General features: G+C 40.5%; 3 protein-coding genes across 3 annotated transcripts in view; 2 read left to right on the forward strand and 1 right to left on the reverse strand.

The window, feature by feature from the left end:
• The window catches only part of LOC143368075 (uncharacterized), a 153,843-nt gene that overhangs the window by 111,027 nt on the left and 18,210 nt on the right, over positions 1-24,606 (reverse strand). The window lies entirely within an intron of this gene.
• Positions 5,268-7,079, forward strand: LOC143367961 (uncharacterized). The gene has a single exon (XM_076810242.1). It carries the CDS (start codon positions 5,268-5,270, stop codon positions 7,077-7,079), a length of 1,812 nt encoding a protein of 603 aa, XP_076666357.1.
• LOC143368586 (uncharacterized) lies at positions 21,993-24,274 on the forward strand. Its single transcript, XM_076811461.1, is given in 1 exon segment — positions 21,993-24,274. A coding segment is annotated over 1 exon segment (1,056 nt). The 5' UTR covers positions 21,993-22,984; the 3' UTR covers positions 24,041-24,274.

Genomic DNA, 24,606 nt, shown 5'->3' on the forward strand with positions numbered 1-24,606 from the left:
ATTGTATTTGCTGTCGGGGTGGTCCCGTGGATGTTTTAAAGTTATTTTGTGGATCTTTTCTTATTATGATTGGGGATATTGGCCCTGATAGTGTTTCGCTGGATTCTCTTGTACAGTATTTTCTACCTCTTATTGGTGGGCTATCTTTCTTGCTGCTGCTACTATTACTAGAGTCTATTTTGGGTGGCTCTCTATATGTATGACTTTTTGGGACTTGTGCGTTGCTTATTTCCATGATTTGATCCCAGTCTTTTTCTAGTACTTCTATTTCCATTTGTTGTGGGCTGTGAGGGCGGTTAAGGGTGGTTGGTCTGGGGTTTGATGGTGGAAGACCGATTTGTCCGGGGGAGGGGTGAACCTCTACTGATACCTGAATATTTTTGGTTGCTTCAAAGCTATCGGTGGATACTTTCATTTCTTCTGAATCCCCTATTGGTGTGATTCCCCTCTTTTTCTCCGCCGGTCTGTTTGATGATGATGTGGTAGTCGTGGTTTTAAGTTTCCTTTTTAACTTTCTCCTCATTTGTATTTGATCAGGATTGAAATCGGATGATGATGAGGAGGATGATCCATCTCCCTTAGGTTGTTTTGTTGGGCTTGGATTTGGGGATCCCGGACTCGTGGCGGTTTGGGGGCGTGATCGTTTCCCTTCCACTTGTAGCGGGAGTAAAGTTACTGGATTCCGCGAGAGGGCGTCTGCGTTAGTATTATATCTCCCGGGCTTGTATACTATCTTGTAATCGTATTCTGCTAATTTTATTTTCCAGCGCATGAGCCTGGAGGTAGGATTATCTAGTGTATGTAGCCATTCCAGTGGTTTATGGTCCATCACTAGGGTAAAACGTTTCCCGTATACGTATGAACGGAAATGTTGTACGGCGTATATTAGTGCGAGTAGTTCGCGTTCTGTTGGGGCGTACCGTGTTTCGGCGTCGTTTAATATTCGCGAGGCGTATGCTATGGGTAGGTCTTTCCCGATTTCTCCTTGGCTTAGAACCGCGCCTACTGCGTAACCTGAGGCGTCTGTGGTAATGATGAATGGTTTATTGAAGTCTGGATATTGTAATATCGGTTCTTTACATAGAGCGTCCCGTAAAGTTTCGAAAGCTATTTGTTGTTTGATTGTCCATTCGAATCTGTAATCCTTTCTAGTTAGGTCAGATAATGGTTTTGCTATTTTAGAAAAATTCTTTATAAATCTACGGTAGTATCCGGCTAGTCCTAAAAATTGTCTTATATTCTTCTGAGTTTTGGGTTGTGGGAATTGTTTAACTGCTTCTAGTTTCTTTGGGTCTGGCTTAACTCCTTGTTCGCTAATGATATGTCCTAAATAGCATACTTCTCTTTTTAGAAATTCGCATTTGTCTGGTTGCAGAGATAGGTTGGCTTCCCTTAGCCGATTCATTAATCTTATGAATTTGGTTGTGTGTTCTTGAAGTGAACTAGCATAGATTACTATGTCGTCTAGGTACACGAATAATTCTATTCCTTGTAATCCGGTGAGAACTTGGTCCATTAACCTTTGAAATGTAGCTGGAGCGTTTTTAAGACCGAATGGCATTCGATTGAATTCGTAATGTCCATAGGGCGTTGAAAAGGCGGTTTTGTGCTTATCTTCCGGATGCATCGGTATCTGATGGAATCCCGATGCTAGGTCGAATATTGAGAAATATTTCGCACTGCCTAGCTGATCTAATATTTCCACTATATTAGGTAAGGGGTACGCGTCGCCTATAGTTTTTTCATTTAGCCGACGGAAATCTATTACTATTCTCCAACGTATGTTCCCTTGGCTATCCCGTTTCTTAGTTACTATGAACAATGGTGAGTTATACGGGGAGGTTGAATGTGAGATTATTTTGTTCTGTATGAGTTCATTTATCTGTCTGTTAATCTCTTCTTTATGGACTTGGGGGTATCGATATTGCTTTACATTTACTGGTGCCTCGTTTTCGGTAATTATTCTATGAGACACAGTGTTTGTCGCTTCTAGTTCGCTACCGGGGAGGTGGAATCTATCTGCGTATTGTTCGATTAATTTTACTATGTTTGCTTTTTCCTCTGGATTTAGATGGTCAAGACGAAGTAGTTCGAGTATTTGTTTAACATGGTCTGGAGATGCAATTTCTCTTTCGAATTTTATTTCTTCGTAAGGTTCTATTTCTACCGAAGGTATCTCGATTTTGATATCATTAGAGGATGTGTTTATGGCATATAGATATCCTATTCCATCGTTGTTTGTTATTATAGCATTACCCATTAAAATTTTGGGGTGTACATTTAGTTTCGGCACGTATCCGGTTTTTAGACCTTGATTTAGAATTTTGATTGGAATTTGGTATCTCATTCGGCCAGGAATTTTTATTTCCACGTTTTTAAACGGGAGTAATTCGTTTCCTATTGTGATCCCTTTTCTTGAATAATCTATAACAGCTCCGCTCCCGTGGAAAAAATCTGATCCTAAAATTCCGTCCTGAGCTGTTGGTAAAGTTTTGACTACATGAATTTCTGCTACTGTATCTAAGATTTTGGTTTTAATATATCCTATTGTTGATAGAGAACCTTCAGTAATTCCTGTTAATTCGTAGGTTACGTCGGAAAAAATTGGTGTGCCTGGAGATACGGCTTCTTCTTTGATTACACTCAAATCTGCTCCAGTATCAATCATCATTATTACCTTATCAGCCCTTAATTCTGGACTCGATAAAGCTAGACTAGGGGCTCTCCATGTTTCGGATAATCGTAATTTTAACACGGCTTGACTGCGTACAGAATTTTGGGGAGGGTTTGGTGTTTGAAGTTCGGGTTTGGTTGTGTCTGTGGATCTTCGTTTGTCGTTGTACATTTTCTTTCGACATTCCTGAATAGTGTGTCCCTTGTTTTTACAATATCTACATTCTACTGATTGGCTTTGGCGCGGCATTGTTTGAGACCCGGTATTATATGACGACGGCCTTGACCCAGGATTATTAGGTGTTGACTGGGGCGCGGTGTTTATGTTCCGGCATTCCTGAACCGTGTGTCCTACTTTTCGACAATGATTACAATATTTAGATCTCCAACTAATTTGTGCTATTTGCCCTGCCGGGAATTTACTGCTACACTCGGTAGCTGAGTGCCCGTACCCGAAACAATTACTGCACTGCGCGGAGTGCGATAGTCCTTCTGCGAATTTATTCCTCATTATGTTTTCCTGACACTCTGCCTCGGCTTTGATAGCGGTGCTGATGGCGGTATCGAGGTCAGCGAATTCGACGGTTCGCATTCGTGCGTAGATTTCAGGTTTTAACCCCGTTAAGAAAGCTTTAATGGAATTTGTTTCCGCGGATTGATTGTATTGCGCGACGTGTAAGGGAACCTCTATTTCATTACAGTATCTTAATTGTAGGAGGATCCCGGAGACTCGACTGCTATAATCTACAGTGGCTTCATTCGGTAACTGAGCAATTTTCGACATTTCTCCATATAGCTGGATTGAGGAATGTAGTGGAGCGAAACGTGAGCTGAGAACTTTAATTACCTCTTCGATAGTGTTATAATCGCCGTTAAGTATGACTCGAGAGGCTTGCCCGGATAGTTTACATTTGATTAGCTGTACTAAACCGTATTCGGCGTTTGGCGCGATCATACTCTTCGCATTCCTACAGCATTTTGTGAATTGATGTATAGTAATGTTCCGCCCGTCGAAGGCTGGAACCGTGTCCGCGGCATCGCGAATTCTAATATTTGGTTGACGCCCGTTTTCTTGATTTAATTGTAACCGTTGTAATTCCTCTATAACTGCGTCTACCTGAGTGGTATTTGAACCGGCTGTAGCCATGATTTTGCTTTTTTTAATGCGCCTGACTTAGTAATAAAGAAGGAGTCTTGTTCTTCGCTAGGAGTGTTGATCTCCTTTGCCACGCGATCGCGGTTTCAAGCAAACGTATCCCACCGCTGTCACCAAAATTAAGCTACCTGTAACGTTCTTGTACGGGACGTCGCCGTAGTTACAGGAGTTTTCACAAGTAGAGCGGTTTACCTGTGAATTGTGGGATTGGTTCGGGTGGCATGCGATTGAGAAATGAATTTCAAGACACGAGAGTCCTCCTTTTAACGTGTAAATAACAATGGTTTATTCAAATAAATGTCGAGACACTAGGTCTATAATGAACATGTGTGGTACTCAGTTAATTGAGTTTGTTTTTACAATAGAACGGACGTTGGTACGTAATGACGTATCGCACGGCGATTGGTTTTTAACGCTAGGTCGATAATGAAGTTTATAGTTGTTTTTAGGTTACTACGCTAGGTCGGTAATAAAGAATAGAGTTTGTTATGTTGATAAAACAGGAAATGACGCTAGGTCGATTCGAACGTAGAATTTGAGAGGATTCCTTCTCTCTGATTGAAATGCTTCTGGTGCCTATAAGCTGGCCCCACGCTTTGGAGTAGGAAGTCGTATAGGCTTTGGTTAGTGGTTGAGGAGCTAATTAAAGCTGCCTCGAAAGGAAGTGCAGGAGCTAACTAAAGCTGCCTCGAAAGGAAGTGCAGGAGCTAACTAAAGCTGCCTCGTGTGGATTGATCGTGGTTGAGGAGCTAACTAAAGCTGCCTCGAAAGGAAGTGCAGGAGCTAACTAAAGCTGCCTCGTGTGGATTGATCGTGGTTGAGGAGCTAACTAAAGCTGCCTCAAGAGGATGGATCAGAATTGGAGTTTTAAATAAACTTCTTCTCGAGTAAGGAGCTAATTAAAGCTGCCTAGGTCTCGGCGGTTCGGTGATAGAACCAAGTCTGCCTTCCCGTTGCTGATGGTCCGGTATTTATACCGAGTCGCGGTACTTCGTTGTACCAATCATCGGCTGTGCGATTCCGCGCACCAATTATAATTCACGTCCGGTTCGCGCCACTCGCGTAGTACGTTCGGATAATTCGGCGTCCGGTTGTTCGTGCGGTGTGCGCAAGCGCGCTTGATTCCTGCGCGGCACTGAGTTAGTCTTTGAATTCGCGGTTATGCGCATGCGTTGCGCGTCACTAGATTCACTGTCTTCCCGCCGCATGGGATGTCGCTCGCAAGTGTTTCGAGAATTCTTAGTGCTAACTATACAAGGCGTAAAATTAAATGGAAATGAAAAGGAACATTGGTTAATATGTAAAGAAAAACGAAAAAATGTAGGGCGGTTCGCATTGGTACGTTACACTGCCTAGGTTGGAGCTGTGTGCTGCAGTGTTACTCGCGAAACTGTATCGTACTGTTATTAAAGCAATTGATGTGTCGTTTGAGAAAGTAATGTTTTGGTCGGATTCGACGATCACATTGCATTGGATACATACTGCACCACACACGCTCAAGCAGTTTGTTGCAAATCGCGTGAGTCAAATACAGCAAGACACGAGCCCAGATCAATGGTCTCACGTACCGTCGCAGGACAATGCCGCGGATATACTTTCAAGGGGGGCCAGTGTCCCGGAATTTCTTGCAACGAACATTTGGTTCAGTGGGCCTCATTGGTTATCTCAGACAGAAGACACGTGGCCGCAGACCAATTTGCAGCCGATTGAACTTCCCGAGAAACGGAAGGTAGTAGTGTTGAGTGTAGCATCCCATTCTGAGGTCCAATTTTTAGAAAGGTATTCATCATTTGCCATGTTAACTCGGGTCGTTGTGTACTGCTTGAGATTTTGTAACAACGCTTACACAAAGGCGAAGCAGATAGGTCCAATGACATTGGACGAATTACAACGGGCACGAGTTCGGATAATAAAAATGGTGCAGGGTGCAGTATTTTCAAAGGAATTACATGATCTCAAGGCCAATTCAGCACATAGTCACATCACTCGGTTTAAAGCATTATGTCCGTTCATTGATGACAACGGGCTTTTAAGAGTAGGGGGAAGGCTCGAGAAGTCAAATTTACCGTATTCAACAAAACATCCGGTGTTGTTACCTCAGAAACATCATGTGACCAGTTTGCTTATACGAGAAGCGCACGTTGCCCATGGGCACATTGGGGCGCAGGGTACGCTGCATGCGGTACGACAAAAATATTGGCCTGTGAATGGAATGGTCGTGGTAAAATCCGTCATTCAGAGGTGTACTACCTGTCAGAAATTGGCACCTATAACATTTCAGTATCCAATGGGACAACTCCCGAAGGACAGAGTCACCTTCCAGCGACCATTCTTGATCACCGGTGTTGATTATTGCGGTCCACTCTTTATAAAAGAGAAGAAACATCGAAATACGAAGAAAATCAAAGTTTATGTAGCCGTTTTCGTATGCTTCAGCACGAGAGCAGTTCATATAGAATTGGTAGGCGATTTGACATCCGACGCGTTTCTTGCAGCCTTAAAACGGTTTTTTGCTAGGCGAGGAAGAAGTACAGATATATACAGCGACAATGGCACTAACTTTGTAGGTGCTAATCATGAGTTGCAAAAGGTCCGAAAAATGATTCTGTCAGAAGAACATAATGATCACGTTCAGAAGTTTCTATTAGACCAACATGTCCGTTGGCATTTCATTCCTCCCCGTAGCCCACATTTTGGTGGGCTATGGGAAGCGGCAGTTAAGTCAGTAAAGCACCATCTTATACGCATTTTAGGCAACACGTTGCTCACGTTCGAAGAATTAGTTACTTGTTTGACTGAAATAGAGGCCATTCTTAATTCCCGACCATTAACTCCTTTATCGACTGACCCCAATGATTTAACACCATTGACACCCGGTCATTTCCTAATTGGGGACTCATTAACAAGCACTCCCGAGTGCGACCTCACTGACATCAAAACAGGTCGTCTGTCCTCCTGGCAACATGTGCAGCAGCTTCGCCAGCATTTCTGGCATAGATGGTACAAGGACTACCTGAACGCATTGTCAGTCAGGAAGAAATGGCATGGAGACCAGGTACCTGCCATAACCGAAGGTACGCTGGTCATTTTGAGGGAGGACAATTCACCACCATTACACTGGCCCATGGGACGCATCATTGCCTTACATCCTGGTGAGGATGGTATCGTCCGTGTGGTGACAGTAAAAACTATAAACGGGATATACAAGCGTAGTGTTAAGAAACTAGCTCCGTTGTTGTTGGAGGAGTAATGATTGAGGGTAATCCTATGTGGATTTTTTCTTTTATATATATATATCTGTTCTATTGTAGCTTACTGCAAAGTACAATAAGTTAGCATGTATGCATTAATCACAAGTTTTTTTTTCTCTCTCTCTGTATTTAATCTAATAAGCTTACTTGGTAAATTATGGGCGTCACACTGTAATTACGTATCCATGTACAAATTTCGTGTAACGACGCAGTCATCATTGTACAAGACACAGCAAACCGTGACCTTTATATTCAGTTGCGTATGCTTAGTATCTTAGCGTTTTTCTTGTTCTCTCTTTATTATTAAACGTAACCGTTCAAAAGGGGGCGGTATGTTGAGCGTTAGCTTCACCAGACCACTAAGGACGCACAAGGATGCCTTGTCCTTTTCGACGCCACATCTGTTAGACATTCGGTCTGTCAGTCCGCGCCTCGTAGACTTGATACGAGGGTTGTAAACTTTTAGCGTTACGGTACTTGACGTGAAAATTCAGGCAATCTACCCGAGTCACGGCCAAGGGTCTCCAGACAGCCGCAATAATAAACAGATGGCCGTGCGGCGACCGGCTCATGGGCTGATTATTCGTTAAGATTTCCCTTTCCGTTGCATTTTCCATGAACCATTTCCACATCGCGTCTCACCAATAGCTAATAGTTTCGACCACCTCTTTTTTCCAAGACACACCCTCTGAAGGAGGTTCCATAGTCTTCCTGCGTGAAGTCAAGCTCCTCCGGGGGCAGAAGCCAACAGAAATCGAACGTATTCGCACCGAATCATATCTTTTGTACCCGCATACACCAGGGCTGTCTCATTGAAGAATAATAAAGTTACTTATTCATTGTTACTTATTAATCGGGGTGTCTCATTTTATTGAACGACACACCTATCAGTAACCTTCGAATCCAGTGAGCTCTTATGACCGCAAGACGTCGTAAGAGTAAGTGACATTGTGTCGAGGAGATTTACAACCTCCTACAAAATCGACGCTTTGCTCGCTATACAGTAGCACTTGTTTTAAGGTCCAGCTTTACTTTTCTCATATTATAGAAAAGAACTCGTAACACTTGTCCGTTACTCGGCAATTTTGCACCAACAATTTGTTGTTCGTAGTAGTCCAATATAAACAATTTATCACTACTTCTTGTCTCCATTTTTGCTCACTGTCACACTAACAAATTTCGATACTTCGTGATGCGAATACCTCGAACTCTCGACGTAAAATGAGGTTTCTTTTACTAAGGGACTATGGGACTAGGAAGCAGGTATAAAACTGGAAATAGAAGGATAGCTCTTTGGAAGGGGTACTGGTTATACCGTTGGCAGCTGCAGCGGTCAGAGCCGAGCGGTTCCCGCGCGTAGACAATACAACGACGCGACCGTTTGGCGCGCTCATAGCTCTACTCCGTAATGTAATAAACCAAAATATTGACAATATTGTTGAAACTTTCAAGTAAAATTTCGTATTATACAACCAAAAGATGATATTTTTATGTTATAACAGTAACTCTTATCATTAAAACATAAAATTTGAGTTGCATGTAAAATTAAAGGGAAATTACTGAAATTTTTAAACTTCAAACCGATTGCGACACCCTTCCCTGTTGTCCAATTGAGTTCTTCTTTTGCAGAACTTATTTTTTTTTTTGGATCTGGAACAGATCTAGGGGGTCGCATAAAAAAATCAGATGGTCGAAAAATAAGGTCCACCCTAATGGACGTACATATTGCAGTCAAAACCCCACAAGAGAAGAAGCAATGTGTACATATTTTGTATTCAACAAGTAACTATATATGCTCAACGTCGAATTGCTAAGCATCGATGACTGTTGCTAATTTTAAACATTATCTTCTACATCACAGAAATAAAATCAGAATTACATTTTTTATCCATTGAAAACTACGTACAACGATTGAAATAATCACAACTGCATTATAAAGGAAGCATATCTAACGAAACGCGTATATGTAGTTTGAACGTTTTATAATAACAAAACGCATATAGTTTGTATAACATATATAACGGAATTTAAAATTTCTACATTCCGTCTCATCGGCTCGAAAGTTTCAGGAACGTACTGCTCACAGTTTTCACATAAAAATGAATCCAAACATGGTATAAATCGGATTATTAATTAATTATACAATGATGAGCGTACGAATGGGAACGAGTGGTGCAAGCGGGGTAAAATAATGGCATGTGTTGCGGTGCGCGTAGCATAGAATATGTGTACGTAAAGTGTCAAAGATAGTATACGTATTTGAAGAATATGAATAATACTGTATTATATACAGCAAAATACCGTGCTGCTACTACTACATCACAAACTATAACTTCATACTAATCTGTACCATGACACGTAACTTACCTTTCTCGATACTTTCTATTTTTCGATAAACGCTTTGCAAATAACTTGGGCTGCTTCCTTTTTGTACCATCCTCCAAATAGCGTTTATTTCTTGCATCTGCGGCTTCCTTCTTTGATTCCATGGCTATGGAATGATCACACACACTTATCAACACTACGAAAACGAACCACGCAGGAATGGAACAATTCACAAATTATGAATATTCCATATGTATCAATATCTGCGCAGTAAATAAAACCCCGATTGCTTCCTGCGTCTTCACCGCAGTGCAAGCGGCAGAAAACTGATCAGCTAGCATTGTCGCTGCATTAGGTGCAGATGTTGAGAAGCAGAACAAAAGATAGTGTGAAAAGGACGGGTATATACGTTCTATTCCTCTCTTTCCCATTAGGATTGGTGTATACTGATGCATTTACATAGAGTATGTACTTCCAGGAATCCTTTTGGGTTGCAGAAATGTACCCAAAAAAGAATTTTGGATTATCCGGTGCATATACTTTTGACGTATCACCTTTGCGCGTTTGAACTTTTACGCGGGCCGAGACGTGTCGCTCGGTCCTTGGTGCAAGAGAAATACAAAATATTGAGTGAGTGAGAAAAACAGTTTGGGTCCAGTCCAGCGGTTTCAGGAAAGAATCGCAAGTTGTGTAGTAGGATCACCTACAAGAGTGGTGGTAATGTGTGCGTGAATCGCGCCAGCAATTGTTTTCTGGCAACGCTGGCCCTCGAGGCCAACAAAGCCTCGATCGTCAGAACCACGTGTAACTGTCGAGCAGTGAAGATCGTAAGTACCTTCACGCTTCCTACGCCTGCCCTTTTCACTATACGTGCCCGTTATTATGAAAGTGGTCTAAGTTCAAATTTTTCATTTACATTTTACTTATTTTTTTACGTATTATATCAACATGATACATAATAAACGTGAAGTTCAATTTTTTTCTTTTTCGACTGACGCCATTTTCATACTAACTGACACACTTCTACATTTCACTTCCAACCCAAGACTGCATTTAGACAAATTCCGGGTGAAGTTTCATTACCGTCATAGTATTGTTGTAATTTTTTGTGTAAAATCTATCGTGTGAACTGTGATTGTTTGAGTGTCCGCGTGTTTCTCAAGCTGCGTATCGCCATTGCGAGGCTGCCTCGCATGGCACACCTCGCGGAGTGGACAGTCTGGAGACTACCTTGACCATGTTTATTTTACGAGACATCAGCCGTCGATTTTTCGACGTGTTCAAAGGTGCCTCGCGGCCCCAAGATCAAAAATCGCATGGCTCCGGCGACGCAAATATCATGCTGGAGGTAGCGCGAGACTATCATACGAGCCTGCCTCGCAAAATGATCATGATCGAGGTAGTCTCCAGACTCTCCATTCCGCGAAGCGTGCCTCGCGCGGCAACCTTGCAATGTCGATACGCAACGCTCAGAGATTCGTGTATTCATTCTCACGAAGAATACGAAAGTTATGTTATAATTTACCCGCGAAATATCTAAAAAAGGTATATAGATTCGGGTGCAATAGAGGCTTCCTTTAGTAGAAACTAAAGACAAGTGATAAAAATCTAGTTTCTAAACATTACAAGTGGAAAAATCGGAAATTTTAAAATCACAAATGTCGGACATTTGAAAATACAGATATTTTGATACTTGATAACCTCACAATTACAAATTTTGGAAATGTTTGAATTTCAAAGCTTTCGAACTTGGAAATTGCAGCATTTAGAAATCTGAAGATTCTCCTCCTGCGCTAAATGTTGGCTAAAGGAAGCCTATATTGTACCCAAATTGTACCAACTTGATAAACGTGTACTCTTCTCAGAGTTGGGCAAAATATAATCTAATTACAAATTATAAATTACGATTAAAATGTAATTGTGTAATTGATTACACATTATTTTCTGCAATCATTAATTTAGATAGTTGACAAAAATTATTGTGGTCAACTACCTAAATAAACAATTACAGAAAATAATGTGTAATTAATTACACAATTACATTTTAATCGTAATTTGTAATTTGTAAATAGATTACATTTTGGCCAACTCTGACGCTTCTGCTGCACTTTCAAATCCATTTACGTTCAATAGTTTCACTGTTTCTTCGACTCTTTTACAGATGACTGGAAAAGAAAGCGATATTGAGAAGAGAGGAAAGGAAGGGACTCCGTCTCGGGGACGGAGTTCGATACAGCCTCGTAACCCAAGACGGAGTCCAACACGTAGCCGGACTCCGTCCTCGCGACGGAGGCGAACGATTAGCCGGACTCCGTCGCGAAGACGGAGTCGAACGAGAAGACGGAGTCGAACGAGAAGCCGGACTCCGTCGCGAAGACGGAGTCAAACGAGGAGCCGGACACCGTCGCGAAGACGGAGTCAAACGAGGAGTCGGACTCCGTCCTCGCGACGGAGTCAAACGAGGAGTCGGACTCCGTCCTCGCGACGGAGTCAAACGAGGAAACGGATTCCGTCCTCGCGATGGAGTCATCGAAGCGAAGAAAGTTTATTGTGGATGCGTATGACTCTGCAGTATAAGAAGCAGGTATGTAGATACGTAGGCGATCTCACGCAAACATTTCTTACATTTTCACGAAAGTGTGAAAACATTATTGTAGTAATTAACAAAAGGTTTATTTTCATATTACAGTACAGTGACCTCAGAAAGGAACTAAAGCGGCAACGGTATGGGGGAGGAAGAGGAGGAAGAAGGGGAAGAGGTGGAAGAGGTGGAGGAAGAGGAGGAGGAAGGGGAATGGGTGGAAGAGGCGCCAAATTTTTTTTTATTTTAATTAATTTATTAAATATACAAATTTAAACATATATTTAATCAAACATATTTTTATTCGAAGGCCTTTCATCCGTCAGACATGAATAATTTTCTCGTATTTATTCGTATTTTAGTTGAGTACCATATATTTAGTCGAGAATGTACGAATAAATACGAGAAAATTATTCATGGCCGACAATTAAATCCCCACGCTTCAAATAAAAATTGGCTCGAGTTATGTAATGCTCATCTCTAGTATTTTGCTATATCAATGAGGCAGTAAGAGCAACAACGGACTAACCCACATTTTTTTTTTAAATTGAGTTAGTACCAATAACGTATTCCAATACGCTCTACTAATCACATAAAATAGGGAAATATATTTTTTTTAATGTAGGTTAATCCGTTGTTGCTCTCACTGCCTCAATTATAACATAAATTCGACAGCGATTTCAAGTGATGTATGTGTCACGGTAAAAGCATTAATTTAGTAAATGTATACAGTTCCCAGCAGTTCCTAATCAATGTATGCCTAAAATGCATATAACCTAACCTCTAATCGTACGAAAATGCATACATTGACTGCATCACGCTTTTACTGTGGCATATTTATCCACCTAACGCTTCAGTTTTGCTATGATTCCCCGTTGGCAGTCTATGGCTATCACTGGAAACTTTGGCGCTTTCATACTATCACCGTCATGCCACTAGTGGACAAATAACTAACTCACCATTATTACCAAATTCACACAGTCACTCTATACACTCACTCTCACTTTATCTCCGACTATAGACAAGCTCACATGCTATAGCTGTGGATACATATATCACATCCCATTTTGGAATTTGCCACGTTTTTATTGTAAAGTTCATATCACGTTTTCATGTGTTTGTTATTGAATAAATAATTAAATATATATAAAATATAATTCACCTTTCTCACGCAATTATTTGAATATAGCCCTAAACGCTATAAGTCCTCCCGAGTAGGCGCCATCTCGTATTCACTATCTGAACTAAATTTGTCACGTGACTTGCTCTGTATTATCGCCAATATGGCGCAACTCGTATTTGGGAATGCAATCACGGGCTTACGTTGTTTGTCGTTATATGAGCAAATTTTGAGCTGGGTGAGATCTCATTCGAAAGAGGAAGGTTCAGTACAGCCCGCTTTGCTCATCGTTTGAGTTACAAAACTCTTGCGAGTGAATTTCGTCCACTTTTTCTCTACTTTGGACACTCATATTATTACATATCAACACAATCTCTTTGAATCATAAGCAGAGCGGGCTGCATTCAACCTTTATCTTTCGAATGAGACCTCGCTCAGCCCAAAATTTGCTCATATATGGACAAACAACGTCGGCGCGCAAACCCATGTTTCGGGCCAGATCATGTCGGTATACAGAGCGCTGCATTACCCGTGTCTACCCCCTTAAGAATATGTAGCGACTGTGAATACCGCTCCTAAATCTAATAACAAAAATTAGAAGTCACTTCCAGTAATCTTCGCCAACAGAATGTAAAAACAATAATTTGGACACCTTTGACCCTTGCAACCGATTTCTTTTTTCGGTTATAACATTACCAGCCGTACTAAATAAGCGTTCCGCTGGAACAGATGAAGCCACGAGTGTTAAATATTTGACTGCAATTTGATAGCAGTGTGGATAAACTGTTTTTAATTCCATCCCAATATTTTAAAGGATTTTCTGATATGTTTATTAGCGGTGTATCCAGAAATTGTTTTAACTCAACAGATATTCCATCAGGCATATCTCTTTCTGTACTACACTCAAATGCAACCAATTTTTCATGGATGTTCCATAAATTATTTTTATGGCATTGTTTTTTTTCTACTTTTTGAATAGTCGAAGACCTTTTAGTACTATTTTTCATTTCAAGAATCTGTTTGTTTATTTCGTTGATAGCGTTTGCAACTGCAAGCGGTATGCGAAAATGAATTTTCTTAAATCGCGGATCCAGCAGTGTTGAAATAGCCAGTAATGGAGTCATCAGAATGCAACCTCTTAATTAAATTATAAAGAATTATTTTTTGTAATTGCTGTGCTATCTCGGGCTGTGTGGTAACTTTTTCTACTGTTTTTATCAGGCAATTTACAATGGGGATAATTTTATTAGCAGTAACGTAATTTTCGGCCGACATTTCGGCAGTTACTTTTTCCAATGGTGATAAAATCATGATTGCATCTTCAATAGTTTGTATTTCCATGCCTGTGAGCATTTTGGGGGTAGATTTTTTTAAAAGCACCATACTCACGTATTGCGCTAGTGCAGAAAAACGTTGTAGCATATACAGGGTGTCCCACTAAGGAGTGGACAGCGCGATATCTCTTAAAGTATTGTCGATAAAAATATAAAAAAAATAGGGAATTGCATGGTTCGAGGGGGCCCATTTATTAGCGCGAACGAATTTTGTTTTCGATTATTATTTTAAAAGATACGATGGTCAAGTTCGGTTTTTCAAATGGAACTATTTTTTTTGAAGACCTGAGTGATAGTGCGTTCCAAGACAAATTCAATAAGCTTTAATGTATACACTTTATTTCCACTGGTTTTTAAGATATTGCGCTTGCAAATTTACTGATTTTCACTGCAAGAAACCCCTCTGGAATGGCAAAAACCGGGGGCGGTCTTACTGGCGCCACGGGTGGCACTGCCTGTTGAAATGGATACTTACCTGCCAAAGGTCTATGCCAGAAATGGCAGGCCCAAAGGCTGGACAATTCTTTTCCGTCAGAAATGCTACTTAGGTAGGTACATCTGCGGTATCGAGAAGCGCATCGTTACTTTTATTTCGCACTTGCTTCTACGCTGGGATGGCCGGTTCTTTTGGGAGGGATGCAAGTTGGATTGGTTAGGTTAGGAGGAGTGAAAGTTGCTAGACTAAATTTCAACCATAGGGAGCAGATGGTATCAGAACCAATCCAACTTGCATCCCTCCCAAAAGAACCGGCCATCCGAGCGTAGAAGCAAGTGCGAAATAAAAGTAACGATGCGCTTCTAGATACCGCAGATGTACCTACCTAAGTAGCATTACTGACGGAAAAGAATTGTCCAGCCTTTGGGCCTGCCATTTCTGGCGTAGACCTTTGGCAGGTAAGTATCCATTTCAACAGGTAGTGCCACCCGTGGCGCCAGTAAGACCGCCCCCGGTTTTTGCCATTCCAGAGGGGTTTCTTGCAGTGAAAATCAGTAAATTTGCAAGCGCAATATCTTAAAAACCAGTGGAAATAAAGTGTATACATTAAAGCTTATTGAATTTGTCTTGGAACGCACTATCAACTCAGGTCTTCAAAAAAAATAGTTCCATTTGAAAAACCGAACTTGACCATCGTATCTTTTAAAATAATAATCGAAAACAAAATTCGTTCGCGCTAATAAATGGGCCCCCTCGAACCATGCAATTCCCTATTTTTTTTATATTTTTATCGACAATACTTTAAGAGATATCGCGCTGTCCATTCCTTAGTGGGACACCCGTATGTACATACTGTATTGTACAGAGTAATTCTGGAGCGACGCCTGCCAAAGAAATGCCGGCTGGCACCACGTGGCGAGGTCACCCCCCCCCCCCCCACCGTGGTGCCTCACCGAATTTTATGGCTTTCGACCCGGGGTTGAAGTACCATTAAGAAGTGAGAAATGACCAAGATTTCCGCATTTCTCATCAGATCTTTGCGAAAACAACGTCAATCGATTCCTTATGTTTCGCCAATGAAACTAACACCAAGAACGATGCAATTCGGACCATCATGAAGGAAGTAAGAAGAAAATTTGATTTACATGATTTCAAGCTAATTTCGTTAAAAATAGTCCGATTTACATGGCATTTGGTATGATTTACATCGAAAAAACGTAATCGGAATCTCGATATCGATACGATAAAGAATAAACAATTGAACAATGATTATACAGTCATTAATCAAGTCACCGCTCTAAAGATACCCGCTAAGCCCTTACCTTCTTTCAGAGTTGAAATTACACGTTTTCCTTTCCAACGATCTCACGGCGAAATACTTGTACTGAAATCATAGATTCTTGGTTGAGACAAAAGGTAGAACTGTCTTTTCTCATCAAAGTGCATCATTGATGCGGAAGCGCGCATGTGCATTAGACTATGGCGGCAGAAATTTGAAGTGGTCAACTACTGTAGCCTGGTCAATAACTGTATCGTTTACCCTGTTAAGAAATTCCTTATTCTTCATCGTATCGACATTAAAGTGACACCAATGGATTCCTGGTGTTTTCGTGATTAAAAGTACCCCAAATGTCATACAAATCAGACTACTTTTTCAGACTCCTAGAGTCAGGTAAACGAGAAACGGTGGCCGTCTCTTCGAATTCTATTTCACCGTGCTAGGGGTATAAGTCCAAATTTTACCTAAATATGCTAGATGCAGCATATTATTGATGTGTGCTGTAGGGTCGCGAAGCCCAATTCTTACATGTTTCTGGAAAGTGACCAAACATAAAAAATAAAACATTCACTGATCGCGACTGGAATTCCGCGAGCAAATGGCCAAGTAGAGCACATTAATCCGATTGTAATTCCTGTGCTTACCAAACTTTCGGCACCAAATCTCGAAAACTGGTACAAATTTGTGGACCAGGTACAGCAGTACATTAATTCGTTAATGTCTCGTAGCACTGGCGTATCGCCCTTTGAATTGTTAAACGGAAAAATCATGCGGTTGAAGGACGATATCGAATTGAGGCGAATCATAGAGGATGAAACGGTCCGAGAAATACAAGAAAACTGGGATGCGTTGCGTGAACGGGCTAAGCAAACCATCGAAAAGGTTCAGAGAGAGAGAATCAGCGTACTTATAATAAAAAGCGAAAAAAAGCCAAGAATTTATTCAATAGGCGACTTAGTAGCGATGAAGCGAGTCCAGGTTGCACCTGGCAGTAAGTTACAACCAAAATATTTGGGTCCGTACCAAATTTCAGACATTTTGCGTGGCGACCGTTATGCGGTTAATAAAGTCGGCGAACATGAAGAACCTCGTTTTATAACAACGGCGGCAGACAATATAAAGAAATAGACGTCAGGTTTGTTTAATCTGAGTGACCAAAGTAGCGACGGTCATTCCGATGATGACAATGCTGAGATCGAAAGACAATGTCGGGGACCGATGTTACAACAGAGCGGCCGGGGTGTAGAGCCGCGAAGCCCAATTCTCACGCGCGCGCGCGGTAAAGTTACGGCGAACGCAATAATACGCAGCAGGACCTTATTTGCTGCCACTATTCGAGACGATTGACGATCGACGCTCGACGTTGCCGTGCGTGGTCGTGCGTTGCCACGTTTCGGAAAAGCGATCCTCGCGAGTTGCCAGCGCGAACATTAGCGCAAACACCATCATTTACTTATATTCATCCTTTAATGAACGTAGTTATCGTATTTATACAAGTAATCGTCCTTCCTCCTATAGTACGTATTATCCATCATTAATACGCCTCGGGGAGAGACACAGGATGAAAAGGGGTGGTCCGCTGACAGCCGCGAGGTCCCGCCGCATCGTCCTCCCTTCGAATTAAAGACGAATCCCTTATCTCTCGAGTATAAACACACGTTGGAATAACAAAACAAAAGCACGCGCTGACGTATTCGGTGCGAGAGAAGTTGGCCCAGAGGGAGGAGTTATTACTATGAAGTAGAGTTGTTCAAGTACCCGGAAAAAACAAGCCGAGCCTAACTCGGCTTGAACGACCAAGCCGAGCCGAGTATCCAAATGAACCGAGCGGCTTGGATAGAAACAAGTAGCTTGAATTTTTCAAGAGGCCCGCAGGAAGGAGGCGGCTCGAACAGAACCAAGAGGATTGAATTATTTCAAGTGGGCCGAAAGAACCGAGCGGGCCCAAAGAACCGAGGCGGTCTCGGTTCTTTCTGGCCGTCTCGGTTCTTTCGGGCCGCTCGGTTAGTTAGGCTCGGCTTGCTTTTTCCGGGTACTTGAACAGCTCTATTTTCGACCTCATTTATTCAGTTCTGATCTTACAATATTTTTGTCAATATCATATTCATCAAAGAAGTTCTCGTCGAATAAAAAAAAATAACTTTATTCGGTGAATAATCTAATGTTAAAGTAACCTTTACTCGACCCATTATTTAAATAAATTTTTATTTAATTAATGCCCAACTCTGCATTCAGTTCGAGAGTACACCGATGTTGTAGCTCAAAGAGAAAATTATTTTTGATACAGCAATTCCAAATAACAATGAAAACTATGAGCAAAATGGTCTTAATCGTGACAATTCTTTTGAGACTGTGGGTAGCTCCGTCTTTCAAATACGTAAGACATAATCAAACAAAACCTGTTGATAGAAGTAGAACTCGAAATAAGGATTCGTGGATTGACGTGAAAGCAAGAAATGTACGCAATTTGGGTATCGAAGGCATTAGAAGGAAAGGATTACCGATACAAAGTAGAAAAATGCGTGATGGGTACAATGATAAGTGTCGTTTTCACTGTTTCAAAAAAATTATCCTGGTGCAAAAAAACAGCTTTTTTCCAATTCTGGCAACTTGGCGATTGAAGTAAACAGTAACAATGTATAACTAATTGGGTACATTCTGAGAAAGTTCGAAATAATGAAACAAATGATAGTGATTCTGAGCTCGAGAAAAAACCGAAGAAAAAAAATATTAGTCATTGTTTTTCTTTGGCAGACGGAAGTAAACTAATTAAAGTTTGTAAAAAAACCTTTCTTAATACATTAGGTGCGTAAGTAAAAAAATTGTAAACATCTTAAATATAAAGAAAATTATAAATACTAATGGATATAATTGAAAATATATTAATTTCCCTATAAATGTTAAAAAAATGCATTTCCTACCAATGGATTAGAACAGCTGATAAAAAGAAAAAATATATGAACAGCAGTCTCGTAATCAATAGTGATGAAAGAGGAAAGCATAACATTAGACCTCATAGAATACCAGAAAAATTCCAACAAGTTGCTCGCGATCATCTCGCGTCTTTTCCCGGAAGGGAAAATACGTCCAGAAAATATTTAGATGAAGGCCTTAGTATTAGTTAAATGTATTTGTTGTTTAAAGAAGAAATGAGAAAAAAAATGAAACGATATATGTTACGCAACAAATGTGTCGGAAATTTTTCAATGAGGAATTTAATTATGGGTTTTTTGTACCTAAAAAAGACAGCTGAGATTGAGACATGGTACTGATGTTATAAATAAAAAAAAAACACTGTACAGTCGTACAATATATTTGATTGTATTACACGCCTCCTACTTCAATCACCTCGTAGGAGCTTCGACTTTATGCCAATATCGTCACAAGGTTTACAGATAAAACCTAGAAACAAGCCTTGAACTCGGTCCCCGTTCCATGGCCCGAGTCGCTCCGTCCAAGCCCATCATTCTTTTGTTTTGTGCCAAAGAAGCCACACGTGCATATTATATATTTTATTAAAATTCATAAGATATAATGGAGCACATTAAGAGAAAACGTAGTGTCGATGACACAGAGAACAGAGTGTGTAAGGAGCTGAACATTTAAGAAAGGAGATGAACAAGCAGAATAAAGTAATTCGTCGTTTAAAGAAACGCCGTAAGTGTAACCTCTTTTTTTCAGTTTCAGATAGGTGATCGACACGATGTCTATTGATATCGGTGATCGAATCATACAGAAGTCATTTTGTTTCCTTGGCAAATAAAAACGCTGGATAAATTTCCAGGGAGAAACAATGTTTCTGTATCAGCTCGTACAAGATATTTTTTGCATCCAAATAGTTATTTGGTTACGAGTGAGTTCATGGACAAGTTCCAAAACGGAGAGGACAATATATAAATTGCCTTTGTTTCCAGCGTGAGATACGCTTCACGGGTTGAGTAATTCTCTATTCCGTGTTCCCCACAGGAGAATTTATTGTACAAAATGGAAAATGTGTCAAGGACGTATGCTGCATAGTGCATTGGTGGGTCGCTAATTTTCCTTTCATTGTGATAGGTGAAGAGTCCTCGCAGTCAGGCTCAGAGAGTTCGACGCAGGAAAATTCCTTTCGTCAACCGCTCATTCCATTGGATAATCTGATCTCAGGGAATGAGGGTTCCCATATAATTATTATGAACATACACGAGATATTGCATCATAGGTTTCAGGAACTGGCCATTTAACATAATCCGATAACAAATTTGTTAATACATTGGTGATTTCTCGAAATGCCATGTGCCCTGTACATTTTGCAATCCCAAATCTGTCTCCGACAGATAAGAAGCTTTCGGGTTTCGCCAGCATCCATGTAGTAAACATAACTTTGTGACGAAGTCACGTCACGAGCCATGCGAACGCCCGGCACCGAGGCCGGGGGGGTTAGTTCGCGTCGCGACCGCTAGGCGGCCGCGGGCCCAATACTTATCTCGCGGGCGAAGATGTACGGCCTCACGATATAAAGGCCGCGGCGAGCGGAATCAGGAGCTCTTGTGCCTGTCGCTATACGGCATCAAGCAATACAAGACGCTCGCTTTTTGAACTCCTTGAGGTGTGTCAGGGGGGTCGGCCATCGCCACCACTGTACCGTAACCAGCCTCCGCGCGAAATCGCCCGAGAAATTGCGCTCTGAAACTCCATTGTACGATTCTCAAACGAACGCGCCTCTTAAGGCCATTCCGAGCAGAACGTGTTCCACAAATCCGACTCCTAGTTCCTATTGACTCGCCGCCAAAGTCGCTGCCCCCGCGAAACGACACGTCCGTCGACACAAGAGACCCGTAGCTTGGCCACCGCCGGAAACAATTGGAAACAGAATAAACGACAGGTTTATGTAACATTAAATAAACACGCTCCAATAAAGAACTTGTTACTTGTTACCCAGTGGTTACTCATTCGCTGAACCCGGCTATACCGACTGAGTCGGCACCAAATCCCTTCTCCGTCCCACCGGTAATCGACACGCGCAAACGACGGTCGATTACAACTTTTTTTACTTAAATCAATAGGAGTGTTTTGCCCACCCAACATAGTATTTTAAAATTTTGTTTCTTAATATCTGTAATTCAAAAATTTCTGTTCTTTATATAATCCTATATTTTTTATTTTATAATATCTAATAATATAGGTTATGTATTTCATTTTTGCATTTTAAAAGTATCACTCACAAGGGAACACCGCGAACCCGGACTCACCGATTGGAACGCAACTTTGTGGGTTTTTAGACTGACTCAAAACAAGAACAACGGTGTGTTTCATTTGTGCCCTATCACCCTTTAAGGGGGTGAAAACTAACCTCAAAGTCAAATTGCCACTTCCACTTTTTCACGTATAACTTTCAAAGTACAACAGACAGAAAAAATGTTTCAAACAAAAGTTTAATGGCGCAATAAGCGCTACAAAATAACGGTAGCAAAATTTTTGAAAAAAAATTTATTCTAAAAAAAAAAATTTACCTCACGTTATTTTTAACAATTCTTCCATTTATATAATAACTAAAAATGTATGGTGTTGTTTGTGAATTCAACCGTGTATATGAATTGTATAATGCACTATCAGGTTATGGAGTTACGCGATGGCAAGTACACGGTTCGCACGGTTGCGCGCTCACAACACATAGTAAGTTGCATAATAAGACTCGGTGGTGACAAATGTGATAATATTCAATGATGCTAAAGTGTATTATGTATAATTTATTCAGAGTTGGGCAAACTGTAATTTAATTATATCTTACAAATTACGATTAAACTGTAATTGTGTAGTTGATTACACATTATTTTTTGTAATCGTTCATTTAGGTAGTTGACGAAACCAAATGGTGAACTACCTAAATTAACGATTACAGAAAATAATGTTTAATCAACTACACAATTACAGTTTAATCGTAATTTTTAAGATGTAATTAGATTACATTTTACCCAACTCTGAATTTATTACTTATAAAATAAAGAAGCTTATCGAGCTATTTTTAATGGTATACATATTTGTTTTGCACGAGGTGTTTTCAAGTGTATGGTTAATTATTGATAATTTCGCATGACTGTTTGTAAAGTTTCCGTTATTAATGCATAAGATTAACTAGTCATGCCATTTTTGAAGAAACAAACTTATCTTGAATGAGATATCCTTGTATCCGTATCTTTCGGCCTCATTATAAATACCAAGTTTTCGCAGCTCAACTTCATACTCGTTGTCACTGGCATTCTTTTAACTGCAAGCAGTACAAGTTATCGATAAAATGGTGCACATAAATCCGGCGAATGTAATTAATTTACTGATAACTGCTCTACATATATCTAGAATACCGCCGTCTCCTATTAATCACAGGGAAGTCGAATTATCAGAAATTATACATACCTACCATAATAGTTGATAGTAAGAATGACGTTTCATTCACAACCGACTATGTTACAACCCTAGAATTTGAAGATCTAGCGCGGCCCCAAGAATGTGAGTTTGTTCAAGACGATAATATCCAGGAAGACGAAGAATTTACTATCAATGAATTTGATGATGTGTGTGTCCCAGGGGAAAGTGGTAACGTAGATTTAAATTATAAAATTCGAGCTGTTGAGTTTTGGAGAAGCGGCTCAAAAGATAGAAAATCTCTCGGCAGTGTGCAACATCAATTCAGGAAAGTTAAATCAGTTCAACAATTGTATCGCTGGGAAGCAGCGTTGGCGAACGACGGTACACGCAGAGAACAGCTGTTATCTATCGTGCAAAATGTGTTGGACAAATTTCAAACTGCTATCGATCAGGGCTCATTGATACATGACATTGATATAAGAAGATGGGCGCTAAAAGCAAAAGAGGAGGTCAATCTTCCCACATTCAAAGCTGGCCATACCTGGATCATGAATTTCAAAAAGTGCACAACATCGTTTCGAGAAAAGTTACAAAATTCGTCAGCCGTTCCGCACAGCAAGACAAGCAACATTTACATTTAACTTCTTCCGAATTCGTAAATCAGGTAAAACCATACATTGCTACACACAATCCAAGTAATGTATACAACGCAGATGAGAGTGGATTTAATTTAGAAATCCATTCCGGTCGTACGTTGACACACCGTGGTGGAAAGACTATAGAAGCATCCGTGCAATCAGTATCCTCAATCACGCATAGTTATACGATTCTCCCTACGATTTCTGCGAGCGGTCAGTTACTGTCACCCCTGTTTATGGTGTTAAAAGAAACTACCGGAGAATTTGGTCCCAGGGTGGAAAAAACATTATTCAGACCGGCTAATGTGTTCTTGACTGCTTCGAAATCTGGGAAGTTGACATCGTACCATTTTAACATTTAGTTAACACAAGTCTTTTTACCGAAGACTGGATCTCAAAGTGTTCTGTTGCTTGATTCGTGGAGCGGCCACTGTCCTTCTACTTTTCAACAAAATATTCCGGCCAACAAACAAGTTATTGCGTTAACCATACCGAAAGGAACAACAGGTCTGATACAACCGCTGGACGTTTTTGGTTTTCGGATATGGAAAAATTTTGTAAGAACTTTTTCAGACCGCGTCTTACTATACAATCTTGACGTAAATTTACATTTGCGAAATAATATCATCAAATTGCAATCGCTCACACATATTCAATTGTCTTCTCCGAGATTTCAGGAATTATTTAAATACGCTTGGTATACAAGTGGATACCTTGAACAAAGACCATCGCGGTTTGAAAATCCAGTAGACTTTTCTTTCAATTTTCTTGAAGCATATACCTTGCCACGCTGTCATCTATGTAATAAGCCTGCTATTATAAGATGTGCTTGGTGTAAAAAATATCTATGCATAGAACATTTTTTTGATGAACACCATGCCTGTGAAAACTATGTGGAATGAAATGCATATATGTATACACGTATTTTTAACCGTACGATTATGAAATAGCTTGTTAAGAATAGTCATTAAATGAATATTTATATACGTGTCTGACACAGTACAGTGCAACGTATGTGATTGCAGCATAGTATGCACAAACATAAAACATCATGGATATTATAGACAAAACATAATCGAATAATTTTGATATAATACTTTATATTTTGATATTTTTATGTTATCATATTTGTCACCGTTAAGGCCTGCAGCAAATAGAACGAGTCTTATTATGTTCGCACAAGAACGAGGGGCACCACGCACTTGTTTTTAACGCGTGAGGAAGTTTGTGTTCACGCTGCGGAACGTATAGATTTAAGAGAGCGCTATTAATGTTATTGTAATGTCGCCACAATAAACGAGGGTGCTTAATAACTAATTAAAAGGAATATTACTATTAACAGTAGAGCACTTAATTTACAAGAAATTGTATACGCGATTGCGCGAGGCCGAAGCGAAGTATATAGAAATACTTGTTTCGTATTATCGGAGCACCGATAGCTCTTTTGTTTCGCGTTAGGAGAAACAGC

The sequence above is a fragment of the Andrena cerasifolii genome, chromosome 4 (genome assembly GCF_050908995.1).
Source record: "Andrena cerasifolii isolate SP2316 chromosome 4, iyAndCera1_principal, whole genome shotgun sequence".
NCBI lineage: Eukaryota > Metazoa > Arthropoda > Insecta > Hymenoptera > Andrenidae > Andrena > Andrena cerasifolii.